At 40.6% G+C, this 17,400-nt stretch overlaps 1 protein-coding gene across 1 annotated transcript in view; it reads right to left on the bottom strand.

Annotated features, from left to right (window-relative positions):
- Nucleotides 1-1,323: 1,323 nt before the first annotated feature.
- Nucleotides 1,324-17,400, bottom strand: part of ADH7 (alcohol dehydrogenase 7 (class IV), mu or sigma polypeptide) — a 21,008-nt gene continuing 4,931 nt past the window's right edge. Inside the window, exons 3-10 of the mRNA XM_005857241.2 lie at nt 14,375-14,476; nt 13,353-13,491; nt 12,949-13,036; nt 12,634-12,850; nt 8,362-8,622; nt 6,790-6,925; nt 4,118-4,256; nt 1,324-2,038 (exon numbers count right to left, since the gene is read on the bottom strand). Coding sequence (XP_005857303.1) covers nt 2,014-2,038; nt 4,118-4,256; nt 6,790-6,925; nt 8,362-8,622; nt 12,634-12,850; nt 12,949-13,036; nt 13,353-13,491; nt 14,375-14,476 — 1,107 coding nt within the window. The 3' untranslated portion in view covers nt 1,324-2,013. The remainder of the gene's footprint in view (nt 2,039-4,117; nt 4,257-6,789; nt 6,926-8,361; nt 8,623-12,633; nt 12,851-12,948; nt 13,037-13,352; nt 13,492-14,374; nt 14,477-17,400) is intronic.

The raw sequence follows: 17,400 nt of genomic DNA, 5'->3' as shown, positions 1-17,400 counted from the left end.
AGAGATTGGTACAAAGTGGAAGCAGGGAGAATATGCTGAATAAATGAATACTCATTTAAGAGATTAAATTCTAGATTATTTTTAAACAAGAAAGTGAGCATTTCATTTAACATTCTTCTAGCTATTGCTTTTTTATTTATCCTTTGATTTAACATCCAAGAGCCCAGTTTGACATTGCTTCATGGTTTCATTGACTAGGAATGAAAGATCAATTTCCTGATCTTTCCTTAGAATCAGTGTTTGCAGATGATTTGAAAAACTGTTTGTAGGCAGGTTTCCCTGGCAAGATGGTTGAAGTTCTTTTTGTTCACTATTTGGCCACAACAAGCTCAGAAGTGAGAAATGATTCCATGAAGTTTCACAATAAACATTAAATATGTAAAACTGTGACATGTGTAATATTTATAAAAACAGGATTTATAGGAAGTGGAATAAAGTGGAATTCATTTCAAAAACAGGGATCTCAGAATATTAATGTTAATTCCTTCTTTGATTTATTTCTTTTGATGTAACTATATTTATATATACGTTTAGATATCCTATTTTTTAATTTGAGATAAAAGACACAAACATTAATTAATTCTACATATATTTGTAGTTAATAATATTTTTTTGTGGGGCAGTTTTTCTGTCATTAATTAGATTGTAGGGTCTGAACTATACATACTGCTAATGGATAAGAGAAATGTCTCTCAATGATTCTTAGGTGGAGATTTTACATATATAATTTATTAATATATGTATGATATGTAGTATATATTTATAAACTGTGACTATTTATAAGTGCTTTGAGATTGCCATAGCTAAACTTAGCTGCTATTGAAGGTACTTTACAAAGGAATTCTATATACTTTCAGGTATTTGAGCTCTTCAAAAAATAAACCTAGAGTAAGCTTACATTAACAAACTGGTAAAGGAAAAATAACTTTTACTCATTGTGTTCAAGCCACTTTTCATTGGGAAATATTTATTATGCAAAATGGCTCATAATTACCTGGACATTTTACAATCAACCAAGGCAGGACTGCCCATGCTATCTTACACTCTTATATCAAGATCCCCAATTTCTGTTATATCTACCTTTTTCTTATAAACTATTTCATGAGTTTTCAATTGCTTTAATACTTTATCTATAGCCAATAAGAGTTCAATAATTAATGAAACCGTCCTCTTCAAACAAAATATATTGCCACAAAAGATTTTGTAAAATACTTAAATTTTAGGAATTTTTAATGTCATATATAGATAGAATTGCCAGTGTAGTTGTACCAAACTGAAAATATTTTTTTGTTAAAAGGGGTCATTGCTAAGTAAACAGACATTAAAGGACTTATAATTCCACTTTATTAAACCAAACATTAAAACATATATTACAATTTGATTCTATCAACATTTTGATATTTAGGTAGCATTATGAAAGGTATGTATTCTGAAATATTTATATAGGCTGGCAAATAGTTTCATGTGTACTGGTAGTATGATTTCTCAGATTCACCTAGTTATATAATGATGATTCATAAAGTTAATCATTAAAGAACTTCCCTAGTTCTTTCCTAATCTAATCAACTTGTGCCATGCAAAGAATTGACTTTAAAACCAAATTCAAATTAATTCATAACAATTTTTTAAAATTTAAATTGCAATAAAATAAGGAATGTTTATAATATGTTAAAAAATCCACAAAATGAGTATTACTTTAGAAAATACATATGTCATCTTTCCATGCTAAATCTGCTCTAAGTGGTGGCAGTTGGTTAAAACCTGTATTCCAACTTAAAAATGCAAGCATGTTTTTTCAAAATATATCATTACAGCCTTGGAAAATGTAAATTTTAAATCTTAATATTGTTGACCCAAGCCCCCTGCTAATTCCCAGGTGCCAATCAGACTTTAAATATGTATTTCATAAGGATTGTGTGTCTTCACCAAGTCCTCAGCTGCTTGTCCACGACTCACAGAGGGGAGAGTAGAAGGGAAGCCAGGTCTCCATCACACAGCACAGACTCCTTCCACTTAGAACGTCAGGACAGTTCGGATGCTGAAATGTAACATGATCATCTTTAGTGATTTGTGCCCATACCTTCCAAACAAGAACAGTTTAAGAAATTACCCTTCCTATCGGTTATAGGAAACTTAGGTAAATTCTGTTGTTGGAAATCCTTCCAGGCTTGAGGTCCAGACCAGTGAATTTTCCTTCTCCTGTGTCTCTGATAAGCACATCCGCAGCAGGCTGACAGGGAAAGGGACTTTCTGGCTGAAGAGAAGGCATGAAGAAGCCTATGAAAGGTGATGCGTGGTGCTTAAACTACTGGACCCCTGGAGACTGTGGCAGTAGGTGAGACCTTCTCTCTCACTTTATCCCCACAGCCTGGCCCTGAGGGTAGAGCAGGTGCTAAGCCCTTACTGTGGAATGACCACATACATTAGTAAATGAGTAGCAAAGGCTTTCAAAACCATGCAAAGGCATTGCCGTTTTGGGCAACTTGAGTTTTAGCAGCGTAGTGAGGGCCTGACCACTATGGGGAAATACAGGAAGGCAGGAGACCTGTTTCCACGCTACTGTGTTAACACGCCCAGGGGAGAGATGGCTGGACTGAACTAGGTAATGCTCTGGATGATGAGAGGGAGGCGAGCTGGAGGAGACCCTGGGATTGCATCGCTGGGGCTCAGCATCTGTTTGCATGTGGTGGACAACGGTGAGGAAGTCAAAGGTGATGCTCCGCTGCTGGTCTGTAAAAGCAGAAAGGGGGCACTGCTTGCTGAGGTGAGAGGTACTGGTAGAAGAATTATCTGGGGTGAAGTTAATGCAAGTGGGATGCAAGTGCGGCCACGCAGGACGTAGATGGAAATGAAGAGCTTGGGTTTAGAAAGCTTAACTTGTGATATTGGAAGCAAAATTCCTGAGAGCAGAATTTATGTTTCAAACTAGCCATATTAAGCTACTTGTTTTGCTTAACTGAGTGAAGGTTGTTCTGACCGTCTAGCCCATTGTTTCCTTGCTTAAAAGCAGTTTGAATGTATGTTCATAATACAATGACCTGGTGGTCTAGACCAGATGTAGAGACACCAGACAACATTGGAAACACACTCAAGGGGAAACTTAAGTGAGAATTTGGATCTCAGGTTAACGTACAGTTAGTTTCTTTTGCTAATGAAACCCAAGTCCTTGGAACACAGTGGATGTTCAATAAGTATGTAGAGACCCAGTGAGTGAAATGTCATTTCATCTAGTAGGCAGGCTCCCTGATTGCTGTTCCAAGCATCCATGAGCAGACATTGTAGTGATGTTTGTGTGAATTTTTCCGATTCTACCTCTAACCTTGCCCAGCCCTCACAAGTAACAACAATAGTGACAAGAACACACATGTTTGGCCCTGGCCGGGTGTCTCAGTTGGTTAGAGAGTTGTCCTGTACACCACAAGGTTGTGGGTTTGATCTCCAGGTTGGGGCATGTTCAGGAGGCAGCTGATCAATGATTCTCTCTCATCATTGATGTTTCTATCTCTCTCCCTCTCCCTTCCTTTCTGAAATCAATAAAAATGTTTTTAAAAATCTATGAAAACATATCCTTGGGTGAGGATTAAAAGGAACACCCATGTGTGCCTGGAGCCTGCCAGCTCTGTGGGAGGAATCCGGGGCGTGATGAAAAGAGTACAGGCTTTGTATTGAGCTTGCATCCTGGTGCTGCCCATACAAGGTCTGGCAAGTTATTTGCCACAACCTTAGTTTGTTCAACTGAAGATTGTTATCATATCTCACCTGCAAGTATCTGAAGAAAGCACATTTGAAAAAGCACTTTGAAAAGTGTAAAGCAAGAAAATGTAGCATTTCTTGAACAAGCTAGCATCTTTATGATGAAATAAAGATAGCCAAGATGAAACCAATCCGGTGTAGAAAAACCAAAGCCCAGAGGATTTTTAAAAATTTAATGCAGGACAATGACGTACAAAGTCTACAAAAAAGTAATCAGCCATATCATTTCTTACTAGCTTAAAAAATCAGAAATAAAATATGAAAGAAACTGGTATATTTATAAATATTGAATTTTTAAGGTGGCCTGTGGAGTGGAGATGAGATCACCATAAAACAAAACAAAACAAAACAAAAAACCAAGTACCTTTTCCCTGAATAGAGCAGTTCGAATCCTTCTTGGATTTTTTTAAAAGGTAAAACATGGGTTATCAACTGGTCCAGGTCAAATTTCTTTGCCAGGAAATCATTCACTATTTTTGGAACATCATCTCTGCTTTTCCAACCTGTAAATAAGCACACATTTTCTCTTTAGACTTTACTAAATAATATTTATATTTTATTATATTTGTATCTTGTCTCTTCTGCATTTTTACCTTTTCCCATATTGAAATATTCTCAACTGCACACCAATAAGCTATTCTCCCAAAGGCCAACCCCTCTCCCCCCCCATAAAAACCTTTCATGACCCCACATCTCCTTCTAGCTGCCCCATATCTCTGTTCCTTTTATAGAATTTTTTTTTACTTTACAGAAAAATGCATCTCTAGTTCATTGTTTCCCGTTCCACTGCCTGTCCTGTCACTATCTCTTGAGCCCACTCAGCTCTCTGCTATTCAGCTCTTGTCGAGGTCACCCTGACACACACAATGTTCAATGCGAGGAAACTTGTTCTCTTTCCATAGCATCATCTGGGGCACAACCATGAGAGGCTGCTTTGTATAAAGGCAGTTCTTTAGAGCTGGCTTCTTAGGGGAAATAAGACGTGAACTGACGAACAAACACTAAGAGATATTGACTTTGACCATTTGTGCGAAGTGGTGAGATTACAGATTACACAGAAATATTAGAAGTAAAATTCAATTATTCAGTAAATATCTATTGGGTATACCCTAGTGCCAGGCACCAGGCGGGGAACATAGCAAAGCAAAACATATGAGGTCCCTGCTCCCAAGAAGCATGGGAAGCCTCTCACTTTACTGCCGAGAGACTGACCATAAACAGGCAAATGCAGAGGACGCCATCCAGTGACAGCAGGAGGAGAAAGACAGAGTAAGGGGCCATAGGCAGTGCTAGAGGGACAGACAGGGTGGGCACAGGAGGGACTGCTATTTCATGAAACTCAGGGAAGGCCTGCCTGTTAAGTGACATTCATCCAAAAACATGAGGGCAATGAGCTGGGCAGGAATCTAGGGAAGGAGTATTTCAGGGAGAAGGCAGAGTAAGTGCAAAGGCGTTGAGGAAAGTTGGCAAGTGGGAACAGCAAGGAGGCCAGTGGCTGGAGCAGAGTGAGAACAGAATAGTAGCAGCTGGGGACGGGGGACCAGATCACAGGGCACCTTCTGGCCATTGCATATTTGGGGATTTTATTCTGAGCGAGAAACTTTAGTAAACTAATTACTAAAATTCTGTGGCACCCCAAAACAGACATTCTATTTTTTCCCAATCTGACAAAAAAATAAGCATAATTTTGATCAATTTACCAAAAAATAATAATAGTAATTACCTACTCCTTTTGCTCCAAAGTGACATTTTGAAAAAAAAAAATCAGGTGCTTATAGTTGTTTGTAAGCATTCCTGGTACCAAGAATTAACCAATTGGATGCAATCTTATGTGACATAACCAGTAAGATGCAACTTTATTATATAGTCACAGTGTGGTTGCTCTATGGGAATGTTCTATATAGGGGACAAGGACCAGGGCAGGGAGAACATTTAACAATGCTGAGAGTTGCTGATGGTGGCCTGGACAAGTGATGTTGAGAAATGGTCAGGCCCTGGGTATACTTTGAAGATAGAGCCAACAGGATTTGCTGAAATATTCATTGCATGAAAGGAAGAGTGTAATGCAAGGTTTGGGGCCTGATCAACAGGAATGATGGAGCCATCTTTTACTGAGATGGGAAGGCTGTAGGAGGAGTAGGTTGGGGGTTAGGGCAGAGGTGGTGGCATCAGGAGTGGTTTGGGGTAGGTTAAGTTTGCATGTTTATCAAATATCAAAGTAGATATGTCAGGTAGGCAATTGTAGCTCACTTGGGGGTCTAGGCTGAAGATATAAAGTTAAAGCCATGAGACCAGAGGGATTACCTTGGAAGGACATGGAAATAAGGAAAGGATCTGAGGACAGACACCAAAGTTGGAGATCTGAGGATGTGGAGGCTCCAGCAAATATTCCTGGAAGGAGTGACTACTGAGGTAGGAGGAGAAGAAACAGAATAAGAACAACAAACAAAATAATATCTAGGAGCCAAGTGAACAGAGATTTTGAGGGAAAGGGAGACATCAGCTGTATAAAATCCTGCTGATAGTTTATATACAACCAGGAGTGAGAATTTATCATTGTCTCTGTCAGTCATTTTGGTGTGAATCTCAATTGTCCCAATAAAATGAAACAATCCATATTTGTTTGTTTGTTTTGGCTTTGGGTTCAGAAGTTTTTTGCTGATGCAATTGTGGACTGAACAAATTCTATTTTTTAGACATGTTCTTGCATATATTGAGAATAATGGATATAATCAGCACTTCCTATCCGATAAAGCATTCCCATAGAAAGATCACTGGTGCCTCTCATTGAGGCCTTTGAGGAACTTGATTTGAAAATGTTACTATTAAAAATGTGCCCAAGGATATTAGCTTTAAATCAGGTGAGAAGTGGGCCTTGTTTTGTATCATTGTGGTCACAGTCTCATGTTAGGTCACTTCATACCCATCCTTGGAACAAAGACCTTTAAGGGAGATCTGATGAGAGAATAGGCTTCTCTCACTTATCAAAGGAACAGAATCCAAGTCCTCCTGAGCCAGAGGCTCCACCATCCTTACCTCCAAAAATGCATCCCTTCCACGTGCGTCCTGTGAAGAGCAGCATTGGGTCATAGGTGAGCATCTTGGCTGATGGAGGAGCACCTACCACCACGCTGGTCCCATAGTTCATGTGGCAGGATGCGAGGGCATCAATCTAAGTTTAAAATGAAGAAGGCTATTTGTTTCTTATGTTTCACAGTATCTTATGGGCTCGTAAGTGCCCTACATACTCTCACAGTTCTAGTAGATGGAACTTGGGAACAGCCACAGTTCAAGTTCCCAAGTCATGACGCTAAATTAGGCCCACATGCCTTTTGTTTTTTGTTTGTGTTTAAAAATTCTCAACATAACTCAGTCTTTCATACATTTGCCCTCTAAGGCAGAAAGCAGAAATTACTGTGATTGATGTTCATGGCATTTTCAGTGTGTCATGGATCAAAGCACAGTGGGAAGTTCCTGTGTTATTTTCAGACCAATATCACCATTTCAGATAAGCCTTGGAAAATCATTTGAACTAAACTAAATCAAATTAACTATACTAAGTCAATTAACTTATTTTTTAAATTTAGTGTCAAAGTAAATAAAATACTAAAATGTGAGATAAAGAAGTTTTTGTGGGGTTTTTTTTTGTGGCATCTCTGAAATTAACTCCACATTTTCTGGTCATTCACCCATCGGGTTTTTCATTAATAGTTTTTTGAATAGTTGCTAGATTACAGCAATGGATGTTGGCATTTTTTCAGAGATCAGTGTTGATAAAGGTACCATCTGAAAATCAACAGGCCCTAACAGTATGTCCAATAGTCCATGTTGCCTCTGTAAACATACAATCTAAAATGATATTTGTTACTATGGGATAATTCTAAGTGCCCTAGGAAAAGAATGTGATAACAATGGTAAATTAAAGACTACTTATTCATAAATTACCAAAATATTAAAGTGAATTAAATGTACTACTCAATCATGAGCAAGATTGGCTTTGTCTTACATTTCTGAATCTCCTCAGCCTGCCCAAGCTGGGGCTTCGTTAGCCAGGAGCTTGGCACCTGTTTCTACATGGAGGGCTGGTGCTGCGGGCTGCCACAATGAAGCCATGTTTGAGAAAGTTGAAGGCTCCTATTTTAAGAAAATTTAGAACGGAGAAAACTAATCTCAGGTGTAAAGAGTGAGAGTTGGATACATCCTGGATTTGGAGGAAGAGACTGCCAAATTTGGAAAAGTCCATTTCCTCCCTGGATCTCCTCATCTCTCCTCAGGGAGTCACTTTGTGCTATTTGGCTTGCTAAAGTATAAGCAATGGGCTTGCCTTTGCCAATAAATCTACATATGCAAACAAGGAAGAGAAGACAGAAATTTGTTTAGATGATTGACTACCTTGCACTCTCGTTACATGAGAGTGGTGTGGTGTGATACTTAACTTTAGTCACGCAGACCTGCTCACAAGCTTTTGACTTTTAAGCAAGGTTGTTTCACATCACCAGCTTTTGCCTAATACGTACTTCAATAGTTGTTTGTTAATAGAAAATGACTTTTACCTTTTATGATCAAATAGCTTACATGTTGTGTGGTTCCCCTAATCTTGGCTCTTACCATTGTGTCAAGACGCCCAATAACTTCAAAACTGTAACCCACAGTGTTGCCTGTCATTTCTGACAGCACTTCACTGATGGGCTTGGTAGAGTCCTTGGGGCTGATGCAGTCGGTGGCTCCTACAGCCTTTGCCTTCTCAAATTTGTCTTTGTTGAGGTCAATTCCAATGATCCTGGATGCACCAGCCGACTTACAGCCCATGATGACTGAAAGGCCAACTCCTCCCAGGCCAAAGACAGCACAAGTGGAACCAGGGGTGACCTGTGGAGAGAAAAGTTCATGCAAGTGTTAGAGGTGGGATAAAACAAGTTAAATCTGTAAAGTATTTGCAATATTAGGAACACAAAATTCAGAGGCTGTTAGGATTGGATTACTTATTCTGTTTGTAATGCCACAAAGAGGACTAGAAACAGAAGATCTGAGAACAGAAAAGGAACAAACACAGTATTTGCCAAGTAAATAAAAATCTACACTAATAAAAGACAAAGATGCTAATTGACCATAACTTCACTATGCCCAAGCCATGCCCACCAGCCAATCAGAGCAACTATATGCAAATTAACCCAACCAAGATGGCGGCTGGCAGCCACGGAGCTGGAGCAAGCAGGAGGCTTGGTTGCCCCGGCGATGGAGGAAGCCAAGCTTCATGCCTGCTCTGGCTGGCTGTGGCCTCCGCAAAAGGCAACAAAGTTTCAATTATAGAAGCTAAATAAATCCCAATACCTGCCCTGAAGGGGCTGTGGCCAGCCTACAAACAGCCATCAGCCCCTCACCCAGGCTGGCCAGGAACCCCAGCAGGGACCCCTACCCTGAAGGGGCTGTGGCCACCCTGCAAACAGCCATCAGCTCCTCACCCAGACTGGCCAGGGACCCCAGCAGGACCCTCCACCCTGAAGGGGTGTGGCCAGCCTGAAAACGGCCCTTAGCACCTCACCCAGGCTGGCCAGGTACCCCAGCGGGGACCCCTACCCTGAAGGGGCTGTGGCCAGCCTGCAAACAGCCATTAGCCCCTCACCTGGGCGGGCCAGGCACCCCGGCGGGGACCCCATCCCTGAAGGGGCTGTGACCAGCCTGCAAACAGCCATCATCCCCTCACCCAGGCTGGCCAGGCACCCCAAGGGGGATCCCCCCAAAGGGGCTGTGGCCAGCCTGCACACAGACATCAGCCCCTCACCCAGGCTGGCCACACCCTCATGGGGTAAGGGTCCCCGCTAGGGGGCTTAGCCAGCCTTCAAACAGCCATCAGCCCCTCACCCAGGCTGGCCAGGCACCCCAGCGGGGACCCCCACCCTGATCCGGGACACCTTTCAGGGCAAACCAGCCGGCCCCCACCCATGCACCAGGCCTCTATCCTATATAATAAAAGGATAATATGCAAATTGACCCTAACAGCAGAGCGACTGGGAATCACTGGTCACTATGACACACACTGACCACCAGGGGCCAGATACTCAATGCAGGAGCTGCCTTCTGGTGGTCAGTGTGCTCCCACAGGGGGAGCTCTGTTCAGCCACAAGCCAGGCTGACGGCTGCCAGTACAGCAGTGGTGGTGGGAGCCTCTCCCGCCTCCTCAGCAGCGCTGAGGATGTCCAACTGCAGCTAGGCCTGCTCCCTGCTGGCAAGTGGATATCCCCCGAGGGCTCCTGGGCTGCCAGAGGGATGTCTGACTGCCAGCTTAGGCCCAATCCCCCCGGGGAGTGGGCCTAAGCCAGCAGGTGGTCATCCCCTGAGGGGTCCCAGACTGAGAGAGGGCACAGGCCGGGCTGAGGGACCCTCCCGAGTGCACAAATTTTTGTGCACCGGGCCTCTAGTCCTTTATAAAAGGGTACATCATATAAAAGACTTTTGTTATGGGAGTTTTTAACTTCATCTAATCTTATAACAGGATTAAATAAGCTCTAAGGTCTCCATTATCTCTTCTCCACAAAGCTATGCTAAATCTGTTTAAGATTTTGGTCTGACTAGCATTTACTTAATAACCATAAGTCTGAGTCATTTTAAAATAAATTGTTTTTTTTTTTATCAAAGTTAAACCTCCATGTTTCTTTTTATTAAGTATATTTTATTAATTTCAGAGAGGAAAGGAGAAGGAGAGATGGAAACATCAATGATGAAAGAGAATCATTGATCAGCTGCCTCCTGCACACCCCCCTACTGGGGATCAAGGCCGCAACAATGCAACAAGAGCATGTATCCTTGGGCAGAATCGAACCCGGTACCCTTCAGCCTGCAGGCCGATGCTCTATCCACTGAGCCAACCCTGCTAGGGCACCAAGCCTCCTTGTTTTAATAGATGATCTATGTGTTGTTCTGGGTAGAGGGAACAATCTAAAGTTAGCAGAAACAAAGGCTCTGATCAAGTCAAAGAATCAGAGGCAGATGAGAGGAAGTTCAAGAAACTATCACTCTACAGATGGGTGACTGGGTTCTAGGGAGAATTGCTTAGAGGTACAGCTCCTTAGTGATTAAAAATATCACCCTTCATAGCCACCATAGTCTAATGCTCACTAGAGATTAAATAAGGAAGTACTATAGTGCATAAAGGAGACTCGTTCCATACCTCCCTGGAGCTTATCATCTAATAAGTACCACTAAAGATATGAGACTTTGAGATTTGGGACACACACTATTAATGAAGCAGCCATGTTCCCTTGAATAATGGAAGAAGTTTCTCTTCATTGGAGTAGACAGAAAAACAAGAAGTTCTCTGAGCAAGAGTGATAGGAAACAACTACAGGAGGATTTGGGAGATGAATGTTCCAGACAATCAGAATAGCATGTGTAAATGCCTCCATACAGGAACAGCTCAGCAGGCGTCAGGATGCTAAAAGAGGCAGGTGTGGCTGGCTCACAGTGGGTAAGATAAGATTGTTCCAAGTATGAAAATTACTGAAGGATTTTGTGGCAAAACTAATGTGTTCCAATTTATGTTTCATGAAATTACTCCAGCTTATCAATGGAGATTTATTTGAGATGGCTAAAAAGAGTAATAAAGACAACAGAAGAGAGGCCATTGCATCTGTCCAGTCAAAAATAATGATGATAGTCCACTGAAGAAAATGGAGATATTTATAATATACCCTGTATGTAAAGTTAACAGGACTTGCTGTTGGGATTCATCTAAGTTGGTGGAGAGGGAAGATAAAGAATGAAGAAAATTGGAGTGGGCAAAATATGTTTGAGGGGCAGGGAGTAAGAAAATTAAGAATTCCATTGTATACCTATTCAGTTGGAAATGCCTGTGAGACATCCAAATGGAGATGTCTGGTAGGGAGTTGGAAAAAAGAATTTGGAGAGACTTTAAGTTACAGATTTGAACTCAATGAACATATATAGTTTTTTAAAGACTTTGGAGTTGATAGCATACCACATTATTGTTTGTGGAATGGCTGTCCTATTACAAATTATTACATGTTATTCTACTTACTTCTTGCACTCATTAAGAGTAAAATAAATTTAGTCCAAATAAGCATTCTTAAAAAATCATTCATATGCCAAAAAAAGACAATAAGCCAGAATTTTATTTTGTTGTTGTTCTAGAAAAAACAACAACAACCCTCATTCATGTTTTCATCTTATATACCAGCTATTATGGATTGAATTGTGTTCCCTCCAAATTCATATACTGAAGTCTTAATCCCAGTTCCTCAGAATGTGATCTTATTTGGAGAGAGGGTCTTTGCAGAGGTAACCAAGTTAAAGCAAGCTCATTAGGGCGGGCCCTAATCGAATATGGCTTGTATCCTTCTGAAAAAGGGAAATTTGGACACAAAGACTGTTATAGCTGAAAGGCGATGGGAAGAGATACAGTGAGAAGAGCCAAGGAGAGCTGCCTGGAACAGATCCCCCACTCACAGCCCTCAGAGAAAACCAGTCCTGCCAGCACCTTGGTTCTAGTCTCCAGAATGTGAGACAATAAATTTTGGCTTAGGACAGCCAGTCGGTGGTACTTTGCTATGACAGCCCTAGCACACTAACAAACCAGCATTGGTACCTATTTTGTGAAAGAAAAAGGATGTGTTTCTGAATCTGAATTTTAAAATTTAGAAATAAACCTGAAGGAAATGTCGAGGAAACACAATTAAATCTAGATATTTTATTTTCACTTGTTTAGAAGTAAAATGCCTAATCTGAATTTTTCACTTTTCCTCCAGTTGATTTGGCATTGTGTAGAAACAGCCTGCATATAATATGTTTTCAAAAGCCTTTAGGATTCCAAGAAAATCATTAAAAAAAGCAAAAAGGAAGAAACTAGCCCATCCTGCTTCTTACCTTGCCAGTTTTAATCGCAGCCCCATATCCCGTGGAAAACCCACATCCAATTAAACAGACTTTCTCAGGAGGCGCTGCGTCATCAATCTTAGCAACAGCGAATTCATCCACCACTGTGTACTCAGTAAACGTACTGGTGTTCATGAAGTGGTAGACCGGTTTGCCCTTGCATGAAAATCTGGTAGTGCCATCATCTAGTACTCCACGACCGGTAATGCTATTTGACACATCAAATACACAGGTCAGTTAATTCAATGCAAAATTTAGCACTGGAACAATTTAAATGGCATAAGAGTAAAAATGTCCAAAACCTACTCGCTCTTAATGCAAAGGTTTCCATCTGGGTTGCGGCAAGCATTGCATTCTCTACATTGAGGCATAAAGAGGGGGATGACTTTGTCACCTAGAGGGAAATCACCATGATGTAAGATGTTGGTTATTAACATTAAAATATGAAATAAACAATTGTGAATTGGGCCCATGCCACATACAAGAATTTCTTAAAAGTATTCTAAAATGTATAAGCAGCAGAAGGTTTGCTTGCTAAAGGTCGAGACTGCCAAATTAAACTTCACTCAGTGCCATCCAATTCTCCCTGTATCCTTTTATCCTCCTAAATTATGTCAAGGCTGTCTCTGCTAATCCCTAGTTGTGCTGTTTCCTTTGCTAGGATAATCAGACCCTACTTATCTCAAACTTGTGACGTGTTATCTGCACACCTGGTTTCACTGTAGTGACTCCTTCTCCAATGCTCTCCACAAGGCCAGTTGCTTCATGTCCCACAATCACTGGAAACCTGGACACCATTAGTCCTTTAATCACATGGTCATCTGTGCGACAGATTCCTGTGGCCAAAATCTGTGCTCAAAGACAAGAACATTGCACCAATCAGCACACTGGTCACTTCACAGTTGGGAGGACATCCACCTCAATCTTGAAAAGATTATAATTATTTATTCAGTTTGATTGCCAAATATAATAGTGTTGACTCATAGAAGATTCTGAGCTTAATACCAACCATCGGACATGATTCCGCTCATCAAGGGACTGATTTATAATATTGCTGCCTCTGACCCTACTTTGAATCTCAATGTCTGTCTATAGCAAATTGGTGCTCTTGTGAGATATGCAGATGTTACCATGTGACCAGCACAAAAGTAGATTCTTATAGCCAGGCCCTCTTAGGACCTATTAATGAAGGGTGATGGGAATGGCATGCATGAAGGTAAGTGAGGAGCAAAATCTTACTAGAGTGCATAAGTAACAGAAGGTCAAAGAACGACTGGCAGCAACATCTACTCAACAACCTGGTGTCCAAACCAATGCTTAGGCTGTGTCCAAAGGAACAGGGAACACTCCAGGAAGCTATTGTTTCTCCAGACACAAGTGAATTTCTCATTCTTTGGGAAAAGTAATCTCAATACTATCTGACTTCCAAAAAAATTTAAAAGAAATCATTAGTTTGATTACTAACCATTTTTAAAAATCAGAATCATGTCCATAAAAATTCAACAAGTAAAAGTTTTAATAGAGCAGATTAGTAGTGCTGTTTTTAATGAATAATTGCCATTAATTTCATAACCAGCATGACAAGACCCTTAACAATAAACAAGAACCACTAAGAAAAATAATGTATAAAATTTGAGAAACACCTCTTTATTTAAGAATCCAACTTCAAATAATGATGTACTCAAGATAGTTGGGGTAGCATTTTAGGCTTATGTATTCTAAGGCTCCTTACCTTGATACGAACTTCTTTAGCCTTTGGTGGGGTAACTTCTATTTCCTCAATGGAAAAAGGTTTATTCGGCTCCCATAACACGGCTGCTTTGCATTTAATAATCTAAGAAATTGGTGAGAATTAAAATGGGTCTTAATTATGTCTGTACATATACATATTCCACACAAAAAATTTAAAAAATGAATAAAAGATTTTATTTGACATTCTAAATTGACCAGGATTATTTTCATTAAAACTAGAATTGTAATCCTTAGAAATCATCTTGTGTGCTTTGATATATGAGAAATGTAACCTGAATGATTGATCCATAGTCACATGAGAAGCAGGGCTGAACTAGACCTGGACAGCCTTTCCAGCCCTTTGTGAGGGTTTTTTAGTGAAACATAATATTTCACTAAATTAGGTTCTTGTACTACAACTTCAAACTAACAAAGCTGTCATCTTTGTATCACTTATCCGCAAGGGGAAATTTATAAAACAGATAATGCTGCTGATTTTTCTGTAAGAATTTAAGCTAGTATTTAATTGCTGTGTAATCATGTAACAATGGGGAGGAAATTAGAAAATTAGCATGGTTAGAGATGAAGGGAACCACAAATGTCATGAAGTATATAGAATGAGTTCCTGGGTGACTCAACCTGTCAGTTTGCATCTCTGTGTCCCTTTTTTGTACCTAGCCCAGTTTTTGCATCTAATTGGGTCTTAAATGCTTAAAGCAGAAAATTACAGAAGTAAATATTTTTGATGCATCCAGTGCTTAATCAAAATTAAAAGAAAAGCAGGAAGAGATACATCCACTCCTAGTACTGCTGCCCTCCTACATAACATACTCACATCTAAATATACATGCAAAGGACGTAAGGAGGAAAATACAACAAGTTAATAAATATATAGTGCAGTAATTGTTCTCCTCAGTTATAAACAGGTTTTTATGTTTATAAAAATGATAAAATATTCTATTTTAAGTCCATAATCACTTTTTATTTAATGAGAATACACAGTATGGTAGAAGGGGAGGCAAAATAGGCAATTCATTATCCTATATAATAAAATGGTAATATGCAAATTGACCAAATGGCGGAATGACTGGTCACATGATGCACACTGACCACCAGGGGGCAGACACTCAGCACAGAAGTTGCCCCCTGTTGGTCAGTGTGCTCCCACAGGGGGAGTGAGGCTCAGCCAGAAGCCCTGAGCCGGGCTCACAGCTGGAGAGCACAGCAGCAGTGGCGGGACCCTCTCCCACCTCCATGGCAGCACTAAGGATATCCCCCAAGGGCTCCCAGACTGAGAGGGCGCAGGCCTGGCTGAGGGTCCCCCCCCCCCTGACAAGTGCATGAATTTTGTGCACCGGGCCTCTAGTTAGAAAATAATTTGTAAGTACACATCAGGATACTAAAATTTTTTTCTTGTAGATGGTAACATTTAAAAAAAGTTTTCATTGATTTTTAGGGAGAGAGGGAGAGGGATAGAGATAGAAACATTGATGAGAGAGAAACATCATTGATCAGCTGTCTCTTGCACACCCCCTACTGGGGATTGAGTCTACAACCTGGGCATGTGCTCTAACCAGGAATCAAACCCATGACCTCTTGGTTCCTGGGTCAATGCTCAACTGCTGAGCTACACTGGCCTGGCATAGATGGTAACATTTTATTTTTTTGGCAACTATATTGAGATATCTTTGACAAATAAAAATTGAATATATTTAAGGACTATAACTTGATATTATATGTATCATCACAATCAAGCTAAATAACTTATCCATCATCTCTAGATAGTTAGTAGTGTGTGTGTGTGTGTGTGTGTGTGTGTGTGTGTGTGTGTGTGTGTGTTAAGAAGATTTAAGATCTATCCTTTTAGGAAATTTCAAGTATTTAATGGAATATTGTTAACTTATCATCACCACACTGTACATTACATCTCCAGATCTCGTTCATCTTGCATAACTAAAACTTCATACCCTACTTAAGAGTTTCTTGATCTTAGACACAGAGAGCAGACTGGTGAACCCCAGAGGGCAGGAGGATTGGGGAACTGGATGAAAGAAGTAAAGGGATTAAGAAGTACAAATTGGTAGTTACAAAGCAGTTATAGGGATATACAATACAGCATAGGAGATATAGTCAGTAATGTTGTGATGACTGTGTATGGTGCCAGGTGGGGACTGGCAGTGTTGGGGTAACACTTTGTGAGGTTTGTGACTGTCTGGCCACTGTGCTGTACACCTCAAACAAACATGGAATAATGTTGAAGGTAGACTGTAGTTAAAAAAAAAAAGGAAACAATAAATTCCTCAGTAGAATCCTTTCAAGCTGCTGCCCCAGAGCTGGAGCTCAGATGGAGTGAATAAGAGTAAGTCCATGCTCCTGGCCCTTTTAAAAGAAAATCTGGGATTGCCACAGCCTCCTTGTTAATCAGCCACAATCCCAGCTTGTTTTTACAGCCCAAAGTTATGGGAACTTCTCTTCCCAGCTCTGGAACCCTGGGCTGGGGCAAGGTGTAGGGCTGGGACCCCTTGCTCCTCAAGGAAGGCTTCCTCAGCCAAGATATTCCTCCCAATTAAAAAGTCACACGTGGGTGTTGGACTAGCCTGTTCCTCACCTCCACCTCTCCTATCAGTCTAGATGTGCTTTCTTCTTTAATTTTCTGGTTGTAGAACTACTATTCAGCCAGGTTTCAGGCAGCTCTGAATGATATTCTGTATTTTAGTTGTAATTTTGATGTGGTTGTGGGAGGCTGCGAGTACCTGTGTTTACCTATGCCACTATCTTGGTTCTCTAGGGTGATTATTGCTATGGGCCAGATTGTGTTACCCAACATTCATATGCTGAAGTCCTGACCCCAAGTACCTCAGAATGTCTCTGTAATTGGAAATAGAGTTTTTAAAGAGGTAATTAAGTTTAAATAATGTTATTAGAGCCGAAACTGGTTTGGTTCAGTGGATAGAGCGTCGGCCTGCGGACTAAAAGGTCCCAGGTTCGATTCCAGTCAAGGGCATGTACCTGGGTTGCGGGCACATC

The sequence above is a fragment of the Myotis brandtii genome, unplaced genomic scaffold (genome assembly GCF_000412655.1).
Source record: "Myotis brandtii unplaced genomic scaffold, ASM41265v1 scaffold1087, whole genome shotgun sequence".
NCBI lineage: Eukaryota > Metazoa > Chordata > Mammalia > Chiroptera > Vespertilionidae > Myotis > Myotis brandtii.
Note: the sequence above shows the minus strand (reverse complement) of the source record. Positions and strands in the feature narration are given on the sequence as shown.